This window comes from Balaenoptera musculus, chromosome 9 (assembly GCF_009873245.2).
Source record: "Balaenoptera musculus isolate JJ_BM4_2016_0621 chromosome 9, mBalMus1.pri.v3, whole genome shotgun sequence".
NCBI lineage: Eukaryota > Metazoa > Chordata > Mammalia > Artiodactyla > Balaenopteridae > Balaenoptera > Balaenoptera musculus.
In genome coordinates this window covers 86,634,385-86,651,100 of record NC_045793.1, presented here as the reverse complement: position 1 = coordinate 86,651,100, position 16,716 = coordinate 86,634,385, and the positions used below count along the sequence as shown (strand labels likewise).

The 16,716-nt window shown below is 43.5% G+C and overlaps 1 protein-coding gene across 9 annotated transcripts in view; it reads right to left on the bottom strand.

The window, feature by feature from the left end:
• Nucleotides 1-16,716, bottom strand: part of MAGI2 (membrane associated guanylate kinase, WW and PDZ domain containing 2) — a 1,338,650-nt gene that overhangs the window by 44,789 nt on the left and 1,277,145 nt on the right. For 8 of the 9 annotated variants that reach the window (XM_036863218.1, XM_036863220.1, XM_036863221.1 and 5 more), the window contains one exon: nucleotides 15,946-16,084. In XM_036863218.1, the coding sequence (XP_036719113.1) occupies nucleotides 15,946-16,084 (139 nt within the window). Of the gene's footprint in view, nucleotides 1-6,529; nucleotides 6,619-15,945; nucleotides 16,085-16,716 lie in introns of all 9 variants that reach the window. The other variant, XM_036863225.1, reaches the window with a different exon arrangement.

Genomic DNA, 16,716 nt, shown 5'->3' with positions numbered 1-16,716 from the left:
ATCATTTGTACAGATGAGAAAACCGAGGCCCTGAGAAGTTAAGAAATTCTTGAAAGGTCACCCGGCTTGTCAACAGCATCATTTCTGAATTTTCCCATTTCTTTTTCCCGACAATGGCTGTGCCATCTTCCCAAATACTTGGGGTCTTACCTGGGGATAATTTTTGAGTTATCCCTAATTCTTATTCCCTTTACATCATCAGTCACCAACCCTTAATGATTCTTCTTTCAAGACTCTTGGTATTGTCACTTCTCCTGTATTTCACTTCTGCTGTTTTCAGCACCTCATTGCCCATCCCTGAATTTCCTAAGTTAATGTAATAGCCTCGCTGTATGATTTCGCTCACCTGAGCGACTGGTGATTCTCAACTCAGGCTGCTCGGTACACTCACCTGCAGCATGTTTTAAAAAAAAGAAGCAGCATACCTCCCATCACTCCTGGCACCATTCTGGTTTAATTGGTTTGGGGAGGAGCCTCTACGGGTATTTTTTAAATGCAACTTCCCCAGGTGATTCTAATGAGTAGCTAGATTGACCTAGGTCACGGGCTACCTATTTGAGAGAAAACACCTTACAGAAACAATAAAACTTAGATTAACCAGAAATAATTACCTGGAACACTGGACTAGCCAGTTTTCCTCCATTCAACTCTTAACAGAAAGCAATACAAGAAAATAAGCAAATAGTCAGGAATTTATTAAAATACAAACAAACAACTACTTCTGATTTAGGTTGAGATGGTCAGTGGATATTTGGGCCATCCTCCTATGCCTTCTATCTCAACAAAAGCCTATGTAGAAATTTGCTCACCTCCTCTCACGAGCACACCAAAATAACAACCAACTGCTGAACAACCATCCACAAAACAGACTGGAATCTACCAAAAAAGATATTCTACGTCCAAAGACATAACGAAGAAACCCAATGAGAGACAGTAGGAGGTGCGCACTCTCGATATAATCAAATCCCATACCCCCCAGGTGGGCGACCCGCAAACTGAAAGACAATTATATTGCAGAAGTTCTCCCACAGGAGTGAGAGCTCTGAGCCCCACGCCAGGCTCCCCAGCCTGGAGGCCTGGCCTCAGCATGAAGAGCCCCAAGAGCATTTGGCTTTGAAGGCCAGTGGGGCTTGAGTGAAGGAGCCCCAGAGTCCTGGGGGAAACAGAGACTCCACTCTTGGAGTGTGCACACAAGGTCTCGTGTACACCAGAGCCTGGGCCAAACCTACCTGCTGGTCTTGGAGGGTCTCCGGGGTAGGCGGGGGGCGGCTGTGGCTCTCTCTGGGCTCATAAAAGCTGGTGGCGGAAATATCAGGGAGCATTCCTCTTCTTGAACTCTTTGGAGGCAGACATCCAGCTTGGGTAATTAGCACCGAGACCTGGCTCCACGGAACAGCCTGTCGGCTCCAGCGCTGGGACGCCTCAGGCCAGACAGCCAGCAGGGTGGAACTACAGCCTCACCCATCAGCAGACAGGCTGCTTAAAGCCTGTGGCTAGACACGCCCCTTGATAAGGCCCTGCCCACCAGTGGGCAGGCACTGGCCCCTCCCACCAGGAAGCCTTCACAAGCCTCTAGACCAGCTTCTCCCACCAGGGGGCAGATAGCAGAAGCCAGGAAACAGCGATCTGGCAGCCTGTGGAATTTGAGTCCGCAAACACAGGGACCAACTGGTCCCTGGCCCTTGAGTGACACGAGGGGACTGAACTGCTGGGACACATAGGACACCCCCTAGAGAGAGCCACTTCTCCAAGGTCGAGAAACATAAGTAACCTTCCACATACGTAAAAACACAAATAGAAATTTAGACACAAAATGAGATGACAGTGGAAGATAAAGCCCCAGAACAACTAAGTGACGTAGAGATAGGCAATCTATCCGGAATTTGCTATCAGAATGATGACCTAATGATACTGCAAGACTTTTATTCATTCATGCATTTACTTGTTCACTCTCTCTGCAAAGCACTGTTGTAAGAACCCAGGGTAATAACCAGCATCTGAACTCCATGAAGGGGAAAGACTGCGTGACGTTGATAACCAGGTTGCAAAACAGAGTGATAGGGGGTGGGGAGATGTGTGAGGGGCTATGGGACTTCAAAGGACTGAGAGATTACTTCTGATGGTGGATTTGGGGAAGGATTCACGGAGAAGGCAGCCTTCAACCTGGTTTTTGAAGGAGGACATGATTTGGGGAAAGGGTTTTCCAAGTCAAGGGACCAGCACAAGCCCAATCATGAAGGTGGAAATAGAGGACAATGCCAAGTGTTCCGGCAGCGCTGCAGCACAGATATGTAATAGGATACTGTGGGAGAGGAGAGATGAGAGTGATTTGGATGAGGCCAAATCAGGGATGCCCTGAGGACTCATTTAAGGTTTTGTGTGTGTGTGTGTGTGTGTTTGTGTGTGTGTGTGTGAAAGGTCTTTGAGTGGGGCAGTCCTTTAGGACAATCAATTGCTCTGGCATCAGTGAGGAGGGAAGATTGACCATAGCAGCAGGGAAAACAGGTAGAGGTTATTTCACCCTGTGGAGTGGGCCTGAATGGGAGTAGAATGACAAGAGGAAAGGAGGAGAGGGCCCTTGTGAGGAATGAGAGAAGTAAAATCACTCAAACTTGGGAACTGGCTGCACATATGAGTGGGAAGGCACTTAGGATGGTTCTGAGCTGGGCAACAATGAGGGTTGATGGTTTCTTAATTAACAGGTGATTCAAGAGGAGTAGTAGTTTAGGAGGAAAGATCACGAATACAATTTTGGATACACAGATGTGGGCCATCTGGATAGAAATGTCAAGAGGGCAGTTGGAAGTCTTGGGAATGAAGTCAGAGATAGCAAAACAGACATCAGAGTCACCTGCATGGTGGTGACAGGCGGAACCATGACAGCAGATGAGGTCCTGAGGGACAGGTTGGGGGAGGGGTGTCACTGCATGAGAAGAGAGTTGAAGGAGACCCCAGGGGAGAAATCAGGGAGGAAAGAGAAAATCCAGCTAACACACGGACCAATAGTGTTAGTTTACTGGGAGTCCCAAGGAGATGAAGGGTTGAATCATTCACTGGATTTTGTTACTATCGTGAAACTGGTGATCACTGAGGGGACACTTTTCACTAGAGTCTTGATGATGGAATCCAGATTTCAAAGGGCAAATGTGTCAGGGGAAAAGGGAAATTAAATAGAGCATACCCATTTTCAGGATACTTTGTACCTCAATCCAGGAATGTAACACACAGTATATTTGAGAATGATTTCAACAAGAGTGTGATTAAAGAGTATTTTTTTTTAATAGGTTTTTTTTTTTTGGCCGCACTGCACGGCATGCGGGATCTTAGTTTCCCAACCAGGGATCGAACCTGTGCCCACTGCAGTGGGACTGCGGAGTCTTAAACACTGGACGTCCAGGGAAGTCCCTAAAGAGTATTTTTTGTAAACAAGGAGCACCCTGCTTTCCTTAAACATTCCCTACATACAGAGTTCCTTTAGGGTAGAAACGGTGTCTTATTCGTCTTTATACCCCACCTACCCCTGCCCTCTGAAAAGCCAAACCAGAAAAGCCAGGCCTTAACCCCATGACTGGACCTAAGCAGGAGCTCTAATTATCTGTGGTCTCATTGGGTGGATTCCCAGTGTGGCCCAGAACGTGGGGCAGCCAGTGGGGAAGGCCTATGGTGAGGTCCCTGCAGAGGAGCAGCTGAAGGCCATTTCCCACCCACCAATAATCCTCCCAGTATCACCGTTAATTGAGTGCTATGCACCTGCATTGTGTTAAACCAGGCAGGCAAGTGTGCTTCTAGGCCCTGCCCTCCCCCTCCTTTCCTAAAAGCCTTCCCAGTCCATTTCAGGGCAGAGGGCTTTCTCCCTGTAGCTTCCCTGAACCCTCACCCTGGCTTCCCTCACTCTTCTCTTCGGGAAGAGATTCCTGCCTCTTGGACTGCCCTCTCCTGATCTTCTTCACCGCCTTCTCTTACTTGCCACGCAGATGTGACCGTGTCCCGTGGATTCTCCTCTCTATATGTAGTGGGGTCTCTCGGGGAGAGCTCATCCCACTCCAGGACTCCAGGACTTCCAAAATGCGCCGGCCCTTGAGCATCGGATCCAAGTTCCCTGTTCGTGGGCTGCTTCCCGTAAGTGTCCTCCGGGCATCAGAAACTCCACAAGTCCAAAGCTAACCTCGTTATCTTCACTCCTAAACTTGCCCCTTCACCCACGTGACATCGTCTGCCACCCAACTCTGGCCACGCCCTGCTCCCTGACCCTTTCCCTTATATTCATTACTCACCAAGTGAGGTTATTTCCATCAATGAAATGTCCGAAATATCTCTACAATCCATTCCCAGCTTGCAGTTTCCACCACCACTTCCCTAATTCTGGTCCTCACATCATTTGCTTCAGCTTTTACAATTACATTTTAACTGCCCCCAGTTTCCTATAAAAGCCATTTTAAATACTATTGAGGCATAATTCCAAATACAGATATTTTCACCCTTCCACTTAATTTTTTGGCAACATCTGATTATATAAAATCCGAATTCCTTTGCTTGGCATAGAAGGTCCTTTTTGTGGAGCCCCACTTTAATGTTCTTTCATCCCGTGCCTCCCCTTTTCCTACTTAGACTGTGTGGTAGCTGTCTTACCTCTTGTCCACACGGGTGAGATCACACTTGTCACTCAAAGCCCAGCTAAAATGTCACCTCTTAGGTAGAGCAGAATCTTCTACAACCCTGCTCAGCAGATTTAGGGTGCTGTGTCCCTTGGGCTCTTATCACTCCTTTGCCAATACTATTCATACTTGTCCCATTACCTCATTCTCTCCCTGTCACCCCTCCTTGCTTGGGAATGCACATAGGGAAAGACTCTCTCATTTATCTTTATCTCCCTAGCACCGAGCAAGGTGCCTGATAGATGTTGGTGGAACTGAACTGAGACCACAAAGAGTCCTCCAGTTTTCGGGGTTTTTTTTTTGGTTTTTAAGCTTTTTAGCTAATGACTCTAGTGAATTGATTCAGGTCCCCTCACCTCCATGGAATGCAGACTAAATTATGTGACAAGTAAATACCTTTCTTTTGTCAGAAACAGAAATCTATACCTCTTTAAACCATGGTCACTGGACTAGATTTCCCCAATAACTATTCCCTGGCTTTTTACCTTTTCCAGTACATTGCAACTGTCTTCTTTATGCCCTAATTTAGGTTTCCCCTGATCAATAACTTATCCTTGAGAGACAGACACTTCAGAGAAATGATTCATTTAAAACTTCTGTTTTTGTAGACGTCTTTAGGGAATGATTGTGATGGGGTGTGTGTGTGTGTGTGTATAGACACATATCCGCATAAACGTATTTGATAAGGAAATGTTCAGCAGTAGGCCAATTCAATAATTCATTTAGTGAATATTGCCTTTCATTCTTAATTTAAACCAGTCCTAGATGGCAACTAGCAGGGTTATTAACAATTGAAAAACATATTTCAGAAAACATTCAAAAGGCCAGCTTAAAAGACTTCGGTGGAGAAATGCTTAGCCGTGGCTGCGACAGTGTAAATGGAGTAGAATCAAATCAGAATTGAGAAGTGTGCCGACTGATTCCTGCTTCCACGGCTAATCGTGGGGACTAAGCATGTGTATCAATTACTGCTGAAAAGTTAAACTGACATTTTAAAATCCCAGTTTTTAAAAATTGCGGCAGTACTCAAAGACCCACTGCAGGATCTGACAGTGGACACGTGGGCTGCTCTAGGGATGTAGTTGAGGGGTAAAAAGTTGCCTGAACAATATTTGCAAGGCTTTCATCTATATTCTGCTTTATTTGTGTGTGTATGTGTATATATATACACACACATGTACAGGACACTTAGTTTCCTTAAGAATTTTTACTGAATGTTTGGCTAAAATACAGCCAACACTTAAGGATGTTCATTTTGAAATAGTGGTGCATACTGTTTAGATACAAACTTATGACTACCCTCAAAAAAAGCTTTGTGTTTTTCCCCTTAAACTTGGTGCATCACTGAGTACGGAGGAAGGTGAGTTGGAAGATCCAGTCCTGACTGAATAACTGGCACAAAGCAGGCTGGGGAAATAGCACGATGCCAGGTGGAGTTCTGGGTTCCTAGGGCTAAAATGTGTGATGACGGTGGCTCTGTCTGGTGTAGAAAGGGTGGCCTGGGTTGGAGCTGGCCAAACGTGGGCTGAGAGGAAATATACTTTGTTTTTCTGCACTGAAGCCCAGGGAGGACTTTCTGAAGTGTGTGGGAGAGAACTCACTCAATGCTGCCTCTGCTATACGTACCCTCCCGGCCCTTCCTTCCTGCTGGGGCCACTCTAGGCTGGACCCCTGGAATTGGTGCACCTCTTATTTTTCTGAACCCGCAAATCCTATCCTTACCACTTATAAGGTCTCAATTATAAATACTTTCCAGAGCTCTAGCAATAATTAGACAAGCTACTACGAAAGAGAGAGCATTATACATCAGTTAAAAACATATGCAAAACCAAAGCTCATTAGAGAAAGATAATATTCATGCAGATTTTACAAACCGTGTCTTTAGGGTGGCCCAATAAGTAGAAATATGGGGACCCATGCTTGTCACTTTTCATGCACATGGAGAGACTGGAAGGTACCATTCCTAAAGGAAGGGGAGGAACAGCCTAGGACCAATCATTAGAATTAACAGAACCAGTGACAAAGATATAGTATTACTGTTAGAATCAAGATTGCTTAGTACGTTTAGAGCAGCTGAATAAAAATTATCTAGGCAGTAAGAATAAAGACTTTAAGTAAAGCTGACCCTATCAAGCATGCAGCAAGTGAAATTAGTGAAAGACTGAGCTACGTTCATATTCCAAAAGTAGATTTTTTTTTTTCTCAAAATATTGAAGGCATCCTGAGGTGCTTTTAAGGAGGCACAAATGTTTAAAAAGTTTTGAAATTGTAACATCAGAATTTTTGCAGAATTTTCTCGTAATGATAGGGTGTTTTAGTGAGACCAGCTGTCATTTGAGAAGTCACAGTAATCATTTCTAAATTTTGAAAAATCCTCAAATCAAAGACATGGTGTGCCCATGTTTATATTTATGTTTTCTCTAATAATCTCATAAATTCTTACAGCTCTTTTCACCTGTGACAATTTGCTTATTTATATTCAAAGTTCACAGTTGACTTGCTGGCTGTAATTATTTTCTGGAAAAAAATAAAGCTGAAAAAAAGGCAGCCAGGTTTTTCCTGTTCTACATGGCTGTACTCACCTGTCTGAGGGCTGTGCTCTGAAACCAGCCTCGTAGCGGCTGTTTTGGTCTGTGTGTATCTCGGCCCCTGGGCTACAGTTCTTTACATACATGAAGATGGGTATTAGAAATTCTGGACTCTCTGTCAGTGATCTCCGCGAGACAGGCCCCTGGGAGATGTAATAACCACTCCCTGCAACGCCTGACGCTATGTTCTCTCAGCTCCACACGGTGTGAGGTAGAGGGGGATGTGAAGTTACCGTGATCAGAAACACTTAATCCACGCGGCTCAGACATTTGGGGGCCTGATCCCCCCTTTGCCAGTATATACTGATGATATTCCCTGTCTGAACGCCTAACTTGCCCCACACATGCTGCCGCGTATCCACGACTTCAACACGCAGAACGGAACAGCGCTCCGCATGGATGTCCCATTATGCCCCCTGGGATGGTTTTCATTGCACAGACTGTGTCTGAGGGCAGGGAGTCTCAAGGGTGGGAATGAACAATTTGAGGTTAAAGGGAAAGTAGAGCCTCTCTGTGGTGAGGGAACTAACGCTTAACAATGAATGTGAGGGGGGAAATTAAATTTCAGAATTTATTGAGTTTACCATTTAGCCCTGCCAAGATGCGAGTAATTTTGTACAAAAACCATCAAGTGGTTTTAGTGTCACACAGAGAAGGCTCTCATTTGGTTCTAAATGTGGGCTTTACTGGGCTTGAAAGATACATGTGCTAGGAAACCTTGGACCAGAAGGTCAAATCAAAGAGCCCAGAATATGGTGGAAAAAATTGCTATGAAGGCTGTGGCAGAAAGCATGGTGAAATGTGAAAAACAGAGTTGCATCCTGTGCTAGGCATATCTGATGCGTATGTTATGAGTGTAAATGTTCAGTCCTAAAATTCAGGGTCCTGATGAGGCCAGGGTCACTATCTGTTGGAGAATGTGTGCCAAAAAAAAAACAGAGACCTTTTGACAGAAGTGTAAACACAGATTCTTCTGTAAGCAAATGTCTGAGCTAACTTAGAGTTAACAGCTGTTTAGTCCAGGCTAAGTGTGTGTTTGTTGTTCTGTTAACATTTTTTTTGAACCCAAACAGCACATTGAAGAATGTGTGATTCTCAATGTTTAGAGATTTTGCTACAATTAGAGCGTGTAATTCAAGCCTGGAGTAAGGCATTATATAATCGCATTTTTGGTCCTGACTGAGGGAGTTCAGTTAAGAAGAAATGTTGGGATGTTTTTGTCAGAACAGGACATCAGAGTAACCCTATCTTTGAGCAAGGCTGTAGGCAGAATTCTCAAATAACAAAAATCTGGCCTTATGGATTCACTAATTCTTCCACTAGAAATGAGGGGTTTTGAGTACTTTAAAATGAACACTGGTGAGTTATTTGATTAGGGAACACCAGGATAGGGCAGTAGGCCCAGGCATGTCTGAAGGGATGCTTTAGAGACTTGACATTTGCTGGTTATGGCAGTTGGCTGGACCTACCCAGGAATTTGTCTTATGGTATTAAACTCCACTTTTAGTACCTGGAAAGTGGGGTTTTGTTGGCAAGCTCCTTCATAGGGGTCAAAGTCTTTTCTGTATCATATCTATTTTGAGACAAGAGAAAATCAGACAGTGGGGAAAACAGCTTTGGCATTTAGCACCAGCTTCATAATGGGTGTAGTTGAGGGGTCAGAAGCTTATCGTGAATCAACACCGTCATGCTCTGAACACAGGGTCAGGCTGTCCTCAATGAGGAGGGTGGGAGCTGAGCTCAGACTGTCAAAAAAAGCCTGAGATGGAAATGGGAGGAAAATCTAGTCTCCTTTCTTTAATTTTAACAGTTGCAAGTCTGAATGGAGAGCGATTCAGATTTGATGGGCAAAGGAGCGGCGGGGTTGAGGGGGTGAGGCTCTGACAGTGAGAGGTCGACAAGACATAAAGAGAACAACAGAAAGCAGAAATTCCTGCAGCTGGCCTTTACAGGAGAGCTAGAGGAGACATGGATTTGTCTCCGGGGCATGGGATTCTCTGGGATGGCACTTTAAAAATACAGAGTCCTGAGCCAAATCAACCCAATCCTGTGTGCGTGTGTGTGTGCATGTGTGTGTGCAGCTTTAAAACCATGATGCAAGCTTTCTTTTAACCTTGATCGCCTCTCCTCCCCTGCCCTCCATATAAAAACTATTCTCTGGAATTTGTGACTTCTTTGAGGCCCGTTCCAATGCTCTTACAGAGCTCAGCAGCGTTTCCTCTGAGAAGGCTGCCTCCTCCCTGGACTGTTGTGGAAGCAGCCCTCTCTTGGGAGAGCTCAGCTTCATGTTAGGGAAAGCAAGAGAAAGTTCTTACCAGAACCTAAATACAACTATCCAGCATGAGTTACTGGAGGAGCTGGAGTTTTTAGGTTTTCCAAGATGCATGTGGAGCCCTTCTCAGTGGGGACTGGGAAAGGTACCTGTTCATTCACTCATTTCCTCCAACAATTTAAGTGTTAGGGAACTGAAGGAGGTCAGACCTCAAGAGCTAAACGGGTTCTTCTTGGTTGATTTCTTGGTTACTTCATGGTCTAATATATTTTATCAGAGTCTTAAATGCCTAACAAGTGAGGACTGGGGGAAATGAGTCACTTCATATATCCTGAAAAAGAATAATGTATGTTGGGAAAATATGCAAAAAGAAGGAATTTCATCATAGTCCAGGGTTTCCAATAAAATGATGTGAAGAAATGGGATTTCACCCCCATCCTTAAAGCACTTTAATAAATGAGGTTTTGGCTGAGCAGTGGGGAAAAGAATTTCAGACTTGTGTATCCTTCAAGGAAGCCCCCTGCGTCTGACTCCATGAAACAGGAACTTAGTGGAAGTTTCATGATTAGTGAATTTCCTGGGGTTCCCTAAATGCTGCAGAGAGCAGTCTGGAGCCTTGCAGCCAAGGAAGAGCCCTGTCCTCTGTATGATACAGCCACAGTTCTGCCTGATGCCTGTCCTCTTCCCTGACCTGGCTCAGTGGAGGTGAACTGGAGTGATTTGTGGAAACACTCCTGGAAAAGGAAGATACACTCAACTGTGAATGTCAGAAGCTGAAATTAAATTTCAGAATTTATTATTGAAGCAAGCCACCTTTTGCCCTATTAAAAATGCAGGTGAAATAGTGCAAAGGCTATGGAACCACTTAAAGTTCCAATAAACGTGGTCTCTGAGGCAAAGGCAACAGAGACTCTCCCCATGTCTGGTGGGCACAGAGCCGTGCACCACGGACGCCTCAGGCTGTGAGGTTACAGAGCTCCAGGCTGAGATCCACGGGAGGGGAAGAGCAATGATTAGCAAATTTGCTCAATGGAGTTTTATCTCACTAACTTGGAATTGAGAATAATTCAGACTAGGTCTAAGCAGAAATTTACCCATACTCAGCAAGTCCTTTTCTTCAGAAAAAGTACAAATTATTAGTATAAGTATTACAAAGGAAATGCTTAACAGATTAAAGAAGCCAAGTGCTTTTCAAGGATCCTTAACACTCTAGAAGTACTTATTAAATTCCACGAATAACTAATAAAACCCATTAAAATTTTTTCATTAGAGCAGATCCTTTGAGACCTTTTAATCAGTCACCACACTGTTAGAATCAATTGCTATACATATCCTCATTCTTAGACTTTCAGCTCACTGAGGGCCAGGACTGTGTCTTACCTTCGGTGCCTGCAAAGTGCCTTGCACATAGTAGGTGCTCAGAAAAATCCTGCTTTCGTTGAGGAAATAGTAATGATATTAATTAATGATATTAATTACAGGATCTGCCTTACATGGAATATGTGGTAGGAGTATAATGTCTAGAGTTGACCTTTGTATGATCAGAGGGAAGAAAGGATTTGAACAAGTAATTGTAAACAAGATTATAGGGGTAGGCTTATAACATTCACATGCTAATGTATATTATTAAAGAAGAATAAACAAACACTGCTTACTGCCATATAAGCAGAGATTGGTACTGCTTAATCTGGTGCTCTAATATTATTGTAAATCATTTTTATTTACTGATAAAGGAAGACTTTTAACTATTTAGCCCATTCATTTCTTCAGCTATAGTCTGAATATATATAGTATGGCTCAAATAGACCTTTTCTTACTTAATGTAGTTACATTACACTCATAAAATGTAAACAATTTCATTTACCAAAGGCCTGTAATACTCAACACCCATCAAAGATACAATTAACTTTGAAAATGGAAGTGCAGGCAGAGGTCTAACTCATGGATCGGCTATTTCTTTCCCCAAAGGGAGATGTGGCCATTTGATGTTAGTTGTCCCCGGGCCACTGGTATTCTGAGAATTTTGCTTCCTCCTGGGAACCCTGCCTGGCCTCCTAAGACCATTGAGATCATTTACAATCAAACTCACTTCAGCATTCTTGTCATAAAGACCTGTAATGTTGCTTAAGAGAATCGACAGGTCAGATCACCAACCGAGACTGGAAAGCATAATTCTGTTTTCTTTGTTTTGATGAGATTTGAACAGCAAATATTACCAGGGCAAGGCTCTGCGCTGGTCTGAACTGCTTGTGGAGAACATTTTTTTCATCCAGCAGCGCCTCTATTTCCCCTGGCCCTGCCTCTGTGGCTCAGTGTGTACATCAAGCAAAATGTTCCTTGTAGTCCCTGAATGCTAATGAAAGACACCTGTATGTCAAGACAGGGTGAGAATCTGCATAATATACTCCTATGCAGCTTTAGAACCAGGATGCATGCTTTCTTTTCTCTTAACCTTTTTAGATTTAATTGTAACAGCAAGAACCAGTATTCAGGAGGTCGCTGCTTCTGCCGTATCATCTTTTGATCCTTTCCTCAGTATGATGGAGTGAAGTTTCCTTCTTCCTGCTAGTTGTTGAGATGTGTGTGTCAGGGGAGGGGGAACCCAAGCTCTCATTGAGTTTATAATCAACAAATTCTTATCCTGAGGACGAGAGTGGAGTTGAAGTGTCTATCTCCTGAGCTGCTCTTTCAAGGACTTAACTATGAAAGCAGCTTCTCCTCCGAAGCCCTTATCATTTCCCCGCCCTCCTCACAGCTGCCCAGCCGCCCCTGTGAGCGGCCACTACGCTCGCTCGTGGCTGCATTTGCTGATTTTCGCCTCTGAATTGGCTGAGGTGTGTCTGCCGATGAGTGTCACGGTAATTATGGATGGCAGATTTGCAGCATATTTATTCCCTACCTCAGCTCACTTGGCTTCACACCGTCGATTGTGTAGTCGACAATCTGACAGATTACCTGGGGTATTTTTTTCTTTCCATTGTACCTGCGCTTATCTCTCTGTCACAGATCACCTTAATGACTCTGAGCAAGAGAGTTTCGTATTTCTCTTGACTGAGATCAGCTTTTCCCTGACGTGTCCAAAAGTCCAGATAAGGGTCTTGCTTCGAAGCTGTTCTGAATTCTGAAGGTATCAGAGGGAGGGTTGAGGGTTATCACCTAAACCCCTCCAGAGACTGTTGTTTGCCAGTCTCTTCACCTTCAGAGTTCACTCTTGCCCAGGCTGTGTTAAGCCTCTACACTTCCCTAACGTAACATCTGCTATGGATTCTGATAACTCCCTTTAACCAGCTTTTAAGGCTGGATTTTATGCCAAGATTGGGATCTTAAAGGGCAAACAAAGGAAACAAACACAAGATTATACTCATAGTTGACAGAAAAATCAGTTTTCCGTCATTAGGGTGCATATGGACAAAGCGGATTATATCCTTGGTTACATCTACTAGTAAGCTCAAGGATTTTCGTTCATCGTTCTTGTTGCTGTTGTTTTGTTACCTGCACCCCTTGCCAATTTTATTAAAACACACTCTAGCCTATCTTGGGCAACAACAAAAATAACCAAATTGTGTTTCACGAGAGAGTCTATTTAACTGATGCTGGAGGAATTGTGATGTTGCTTAGCTTCGGGCACTCCTCATACACTGGGGGCATCTGCATAGTCTGTGAATGTGTGGCCACTTCGCAGCTCGCTCCTGGTGCCGGACAAGTCCCCAGAGCAGGCTTGGGACTGCTATCCTTAGAAAGGCCTTCTTGCAAGGCTGGCCTTTGGCTGGCATCTGGGAACGTGACTGGCGATCCGTTCCCTACGCTAATATATAGCTTTCCTTAAGCAATAAGGGCGTCTCACTGTACCTCAACTGTTTGTACGAACAATGTGGTTTATGCTCAACACCTGCTTTCCTTCTTGGGAGTCTGGAACTTGGGTACGTGCCAGGCAGAGGGTGCCTGCAGGCCCAGCCCCCAGGGGGAACCTCGGGTGCCGAATCTCCCATGGACCTTGCAAGGCAGCCACACGGTCGTGCATATGCTGCTTCATTCTTGTTCCTTTGGGAAGAAAGCTCTCTGGGTGGCCTCTCATGGGAGACAGAGAAAACATCAGGAAGCCTGCACGTGGATTCCTCCAACTCCGCCTTATGATCCCAAGGGGTGTCCTTACTACATCCCTGTCTGAAAGCTGAGCTGTGAGCACAACCATATTCTGTGCCCCAGGAGTCTCATAAGCAAATCTCCGAATGTGGGGTGGTCTTGGGGACCCTGAAACAGCCTCATTAGTCGTTGTGAGGTTCCAGAAATATCATTTGAGGCGTCATCCTCAAAAATGCTGATGTGATCCCTAACCTTCTTGGTTTCTTATGCATAATTTGGACTTAGATTTTCCTGAAGAACTAATGTTTACTTAGTTTATGACTGTTCTTTCACTTCCCTAAAGGAGATTGCTTCACTCTTTTAAACTTGTTCTTTTGTGACGTAACCTCTAAAATTATTTTACAGTCAAAATCCATGTCAAATCTAACATCAAAACTAGCAGACAAGCTCTACCACTACCCGTGTATATGATTTAATGTTACATTTTAGAAGAATACATTCAGAAGTTCTGCAGTACTGCTGGCGTTAAGAGTATTGACAATGGGTCCCTCAAAAGTGTGCCCAGATATTTATCAAACTCTCTGTGTTGGTTAATTTTGGAATTTAACCTTAACTAGATATTTTCAGACGACATTAAGAATTAATGGGATAATGTCGACATGATCTTGAATTTTGGTGCTGTTCAAAAACATGTTTTTATTTTTTTGCTTTGAGGCAGCTTCATGCTCATGCATTACAGTCTGAGTTACGCCACGCTGGTTGGCAGACTATTGTAATTGCTCGCTACAGAGCGGCAGCAGGTGTGGTGGGTGCTCAGAGTAGGGACCAAATAGTGATTCTACAAAAAGAATAGAAAGTTCAGGAGACCCGTGTTGTTCAGGTTAATTTTTAAGATTAATTTGTTAGAACAATAAGAACAGCATTAACTCTATGAGAACCCCTGGATGTAGATAACAGGTCTTGTCATGGAGTGAAACACGCCTTTAAAACGAGATCTTTTTCAGAACTGATAGAATCTCACAGGTCGGTTTCATATTACTGAATCCCTTTATGTGCTCTAGGGTGCAAAAAGGTATTCTATTTCAAGAGTTCAGATTCTTTGCAAAGGGATGAATGCCAGTGCCATTACACAGGCTCAGGCCTGCGCTTATTGCTAATATTAATAATTAAAATTATTTAATTAGATCCAAGTATTAAGGATGGGAAGCTATGAAATATTTCCTTGGGCATACAGCCAACCCTACAGAAATTTCTGAATGGTGTCCTACTCTTAATGTGAGGGCTTACCAGCCCCTCCTGTAGGCTTTGGGTGTGTTCAAGACCCTGGAAACAAAGTATTTAAGGGTTGTTGAATTCAGATATTTCAGCTGAATGCAGGGTTATATCTGTCCTGCTAATAAGGAAGTGTTCAGTCAGTTATTAGGTAACTTAGGCAGAAAGCATGATTTGAGAGGAAAAAGTACTATTTAGATTTTGGGGAATGGAAAGCTGAAAATGAAAATCAAATTTATCTAGATCAACAAACAATTTGAACTACTCATTCGATCAGCAGTTAGATCCTATTTCCCTAATCTGGACAGGTATTATCTGCGCTACCTCGGTACTGATATCTGTCTGTGTCTGTCTCTGTTACTCCCTGTGATTAATTAAAGACCAGCTCAGGTTTCTCTGCTTTTCACGTAAAGACCACGTAGCACTTTCTGATATGCTAGGGTAATGATGTCAGCCTCGCCTTAAATGGGCTGCTGGGAAATAACACCATTAAAGACTTCTGAAGGCAAACCTATGAATTAAAAGGCATTTTAAAGCCTTCCTCAAAAGCATCCAGATATACAACACAGGAGTGAATTTTTGGGATATCCCTAAATGCCAAGGCAATGCAACCACTGCATGAACTGAAGTTTATGTTTTAATCTTCACACCTTGAAGATTTGGTCTTGCTTGTCCCCTGGCCCCGGTTACACATCTCACAGGACAGTCTGCTGCACGAGCCATTTCAGGAAATAATTGATAAATTACTGTGGACTCAAATGAACAGAGGACTATCAGTCAAATTACAAAAGTTCTAATATAGGAATGTGGCAAGAACTCCCAGCACACTCAGAGATGCCCTGAAGGTCCTACATTTGCTATTTTCAACATTACCTAAATAAGGGAGCAAAAGAAAGAGCTCACAGAAATATATACCTTGTGCTTAAATATACACATGTGTATATACCTACAGCTATTGATCACTAAATATACATTTAGGTAGAATTAGGGAACTGATGTAGTTTTATAAATAAGCACAGGCATTTACAGTACACAGAAGAAACAGAAAAAAGGTGAATCAAAACGTGAAACGTACCATACTCTGGGACCTGCCCCGTCCCGCGCTTCAGCAGTAGCCTGACTCTTCTTCCTCCAGATTTGATGAGCTCTATTGCTCTGGCGTGTGTCATGTCTCTGGTGCTCTCCCCATTGATTTCAATGATCTGATCTCCTACCTGTTAATTAAAGAGACATCAAGTCAGCCAAAGATGGTTTTATTCAAGTTGCATTTCCAACAGATTAGAGAAGCAGCCCTAGATGACCAGTTTCCAGAGAGCAACTGAACAATTTGGTTGCAGTCTGCCGCTTCTTAGAAGAGGCTAATCCCTGGCTACATCCTGAATCTGACCACCAAACTTTATTTACCTTTATAGAACCTCAAATATTAGACCATGGAGGTTGTGATGATATGTCACTTATATTCAGCCAGTATGGCAGAGGCCACAGTTGAACTGTTTAGGATTTTCTTAAAAAATTAGGGAATATGTTTGATACTGCAATTCAAAGTAAGCTGGCATCTTTGCTTTGAATCAAGAAGTAAATATTTTAAGGCTTTTTCATTGAACACATTAGGCAGGTATCTAATTCAAAGTGTTGGGTGGAATGATTTGTTTTTGGGTTTCTCTGAGAATTTTTGTTATGCATCATTTAAATTTTCCTGGGTGCTATTATGCTATTGCTGTCTTTGTAAACAGTGGTTGGTTGATATTCAAGTTTGATGATGAATTTTCTATCACAGTCCTTTGAATTAAAAATGACTCCATTCTCCACACATGAGTAATGCCCTTGCTAAATCTTTGCCATGCTC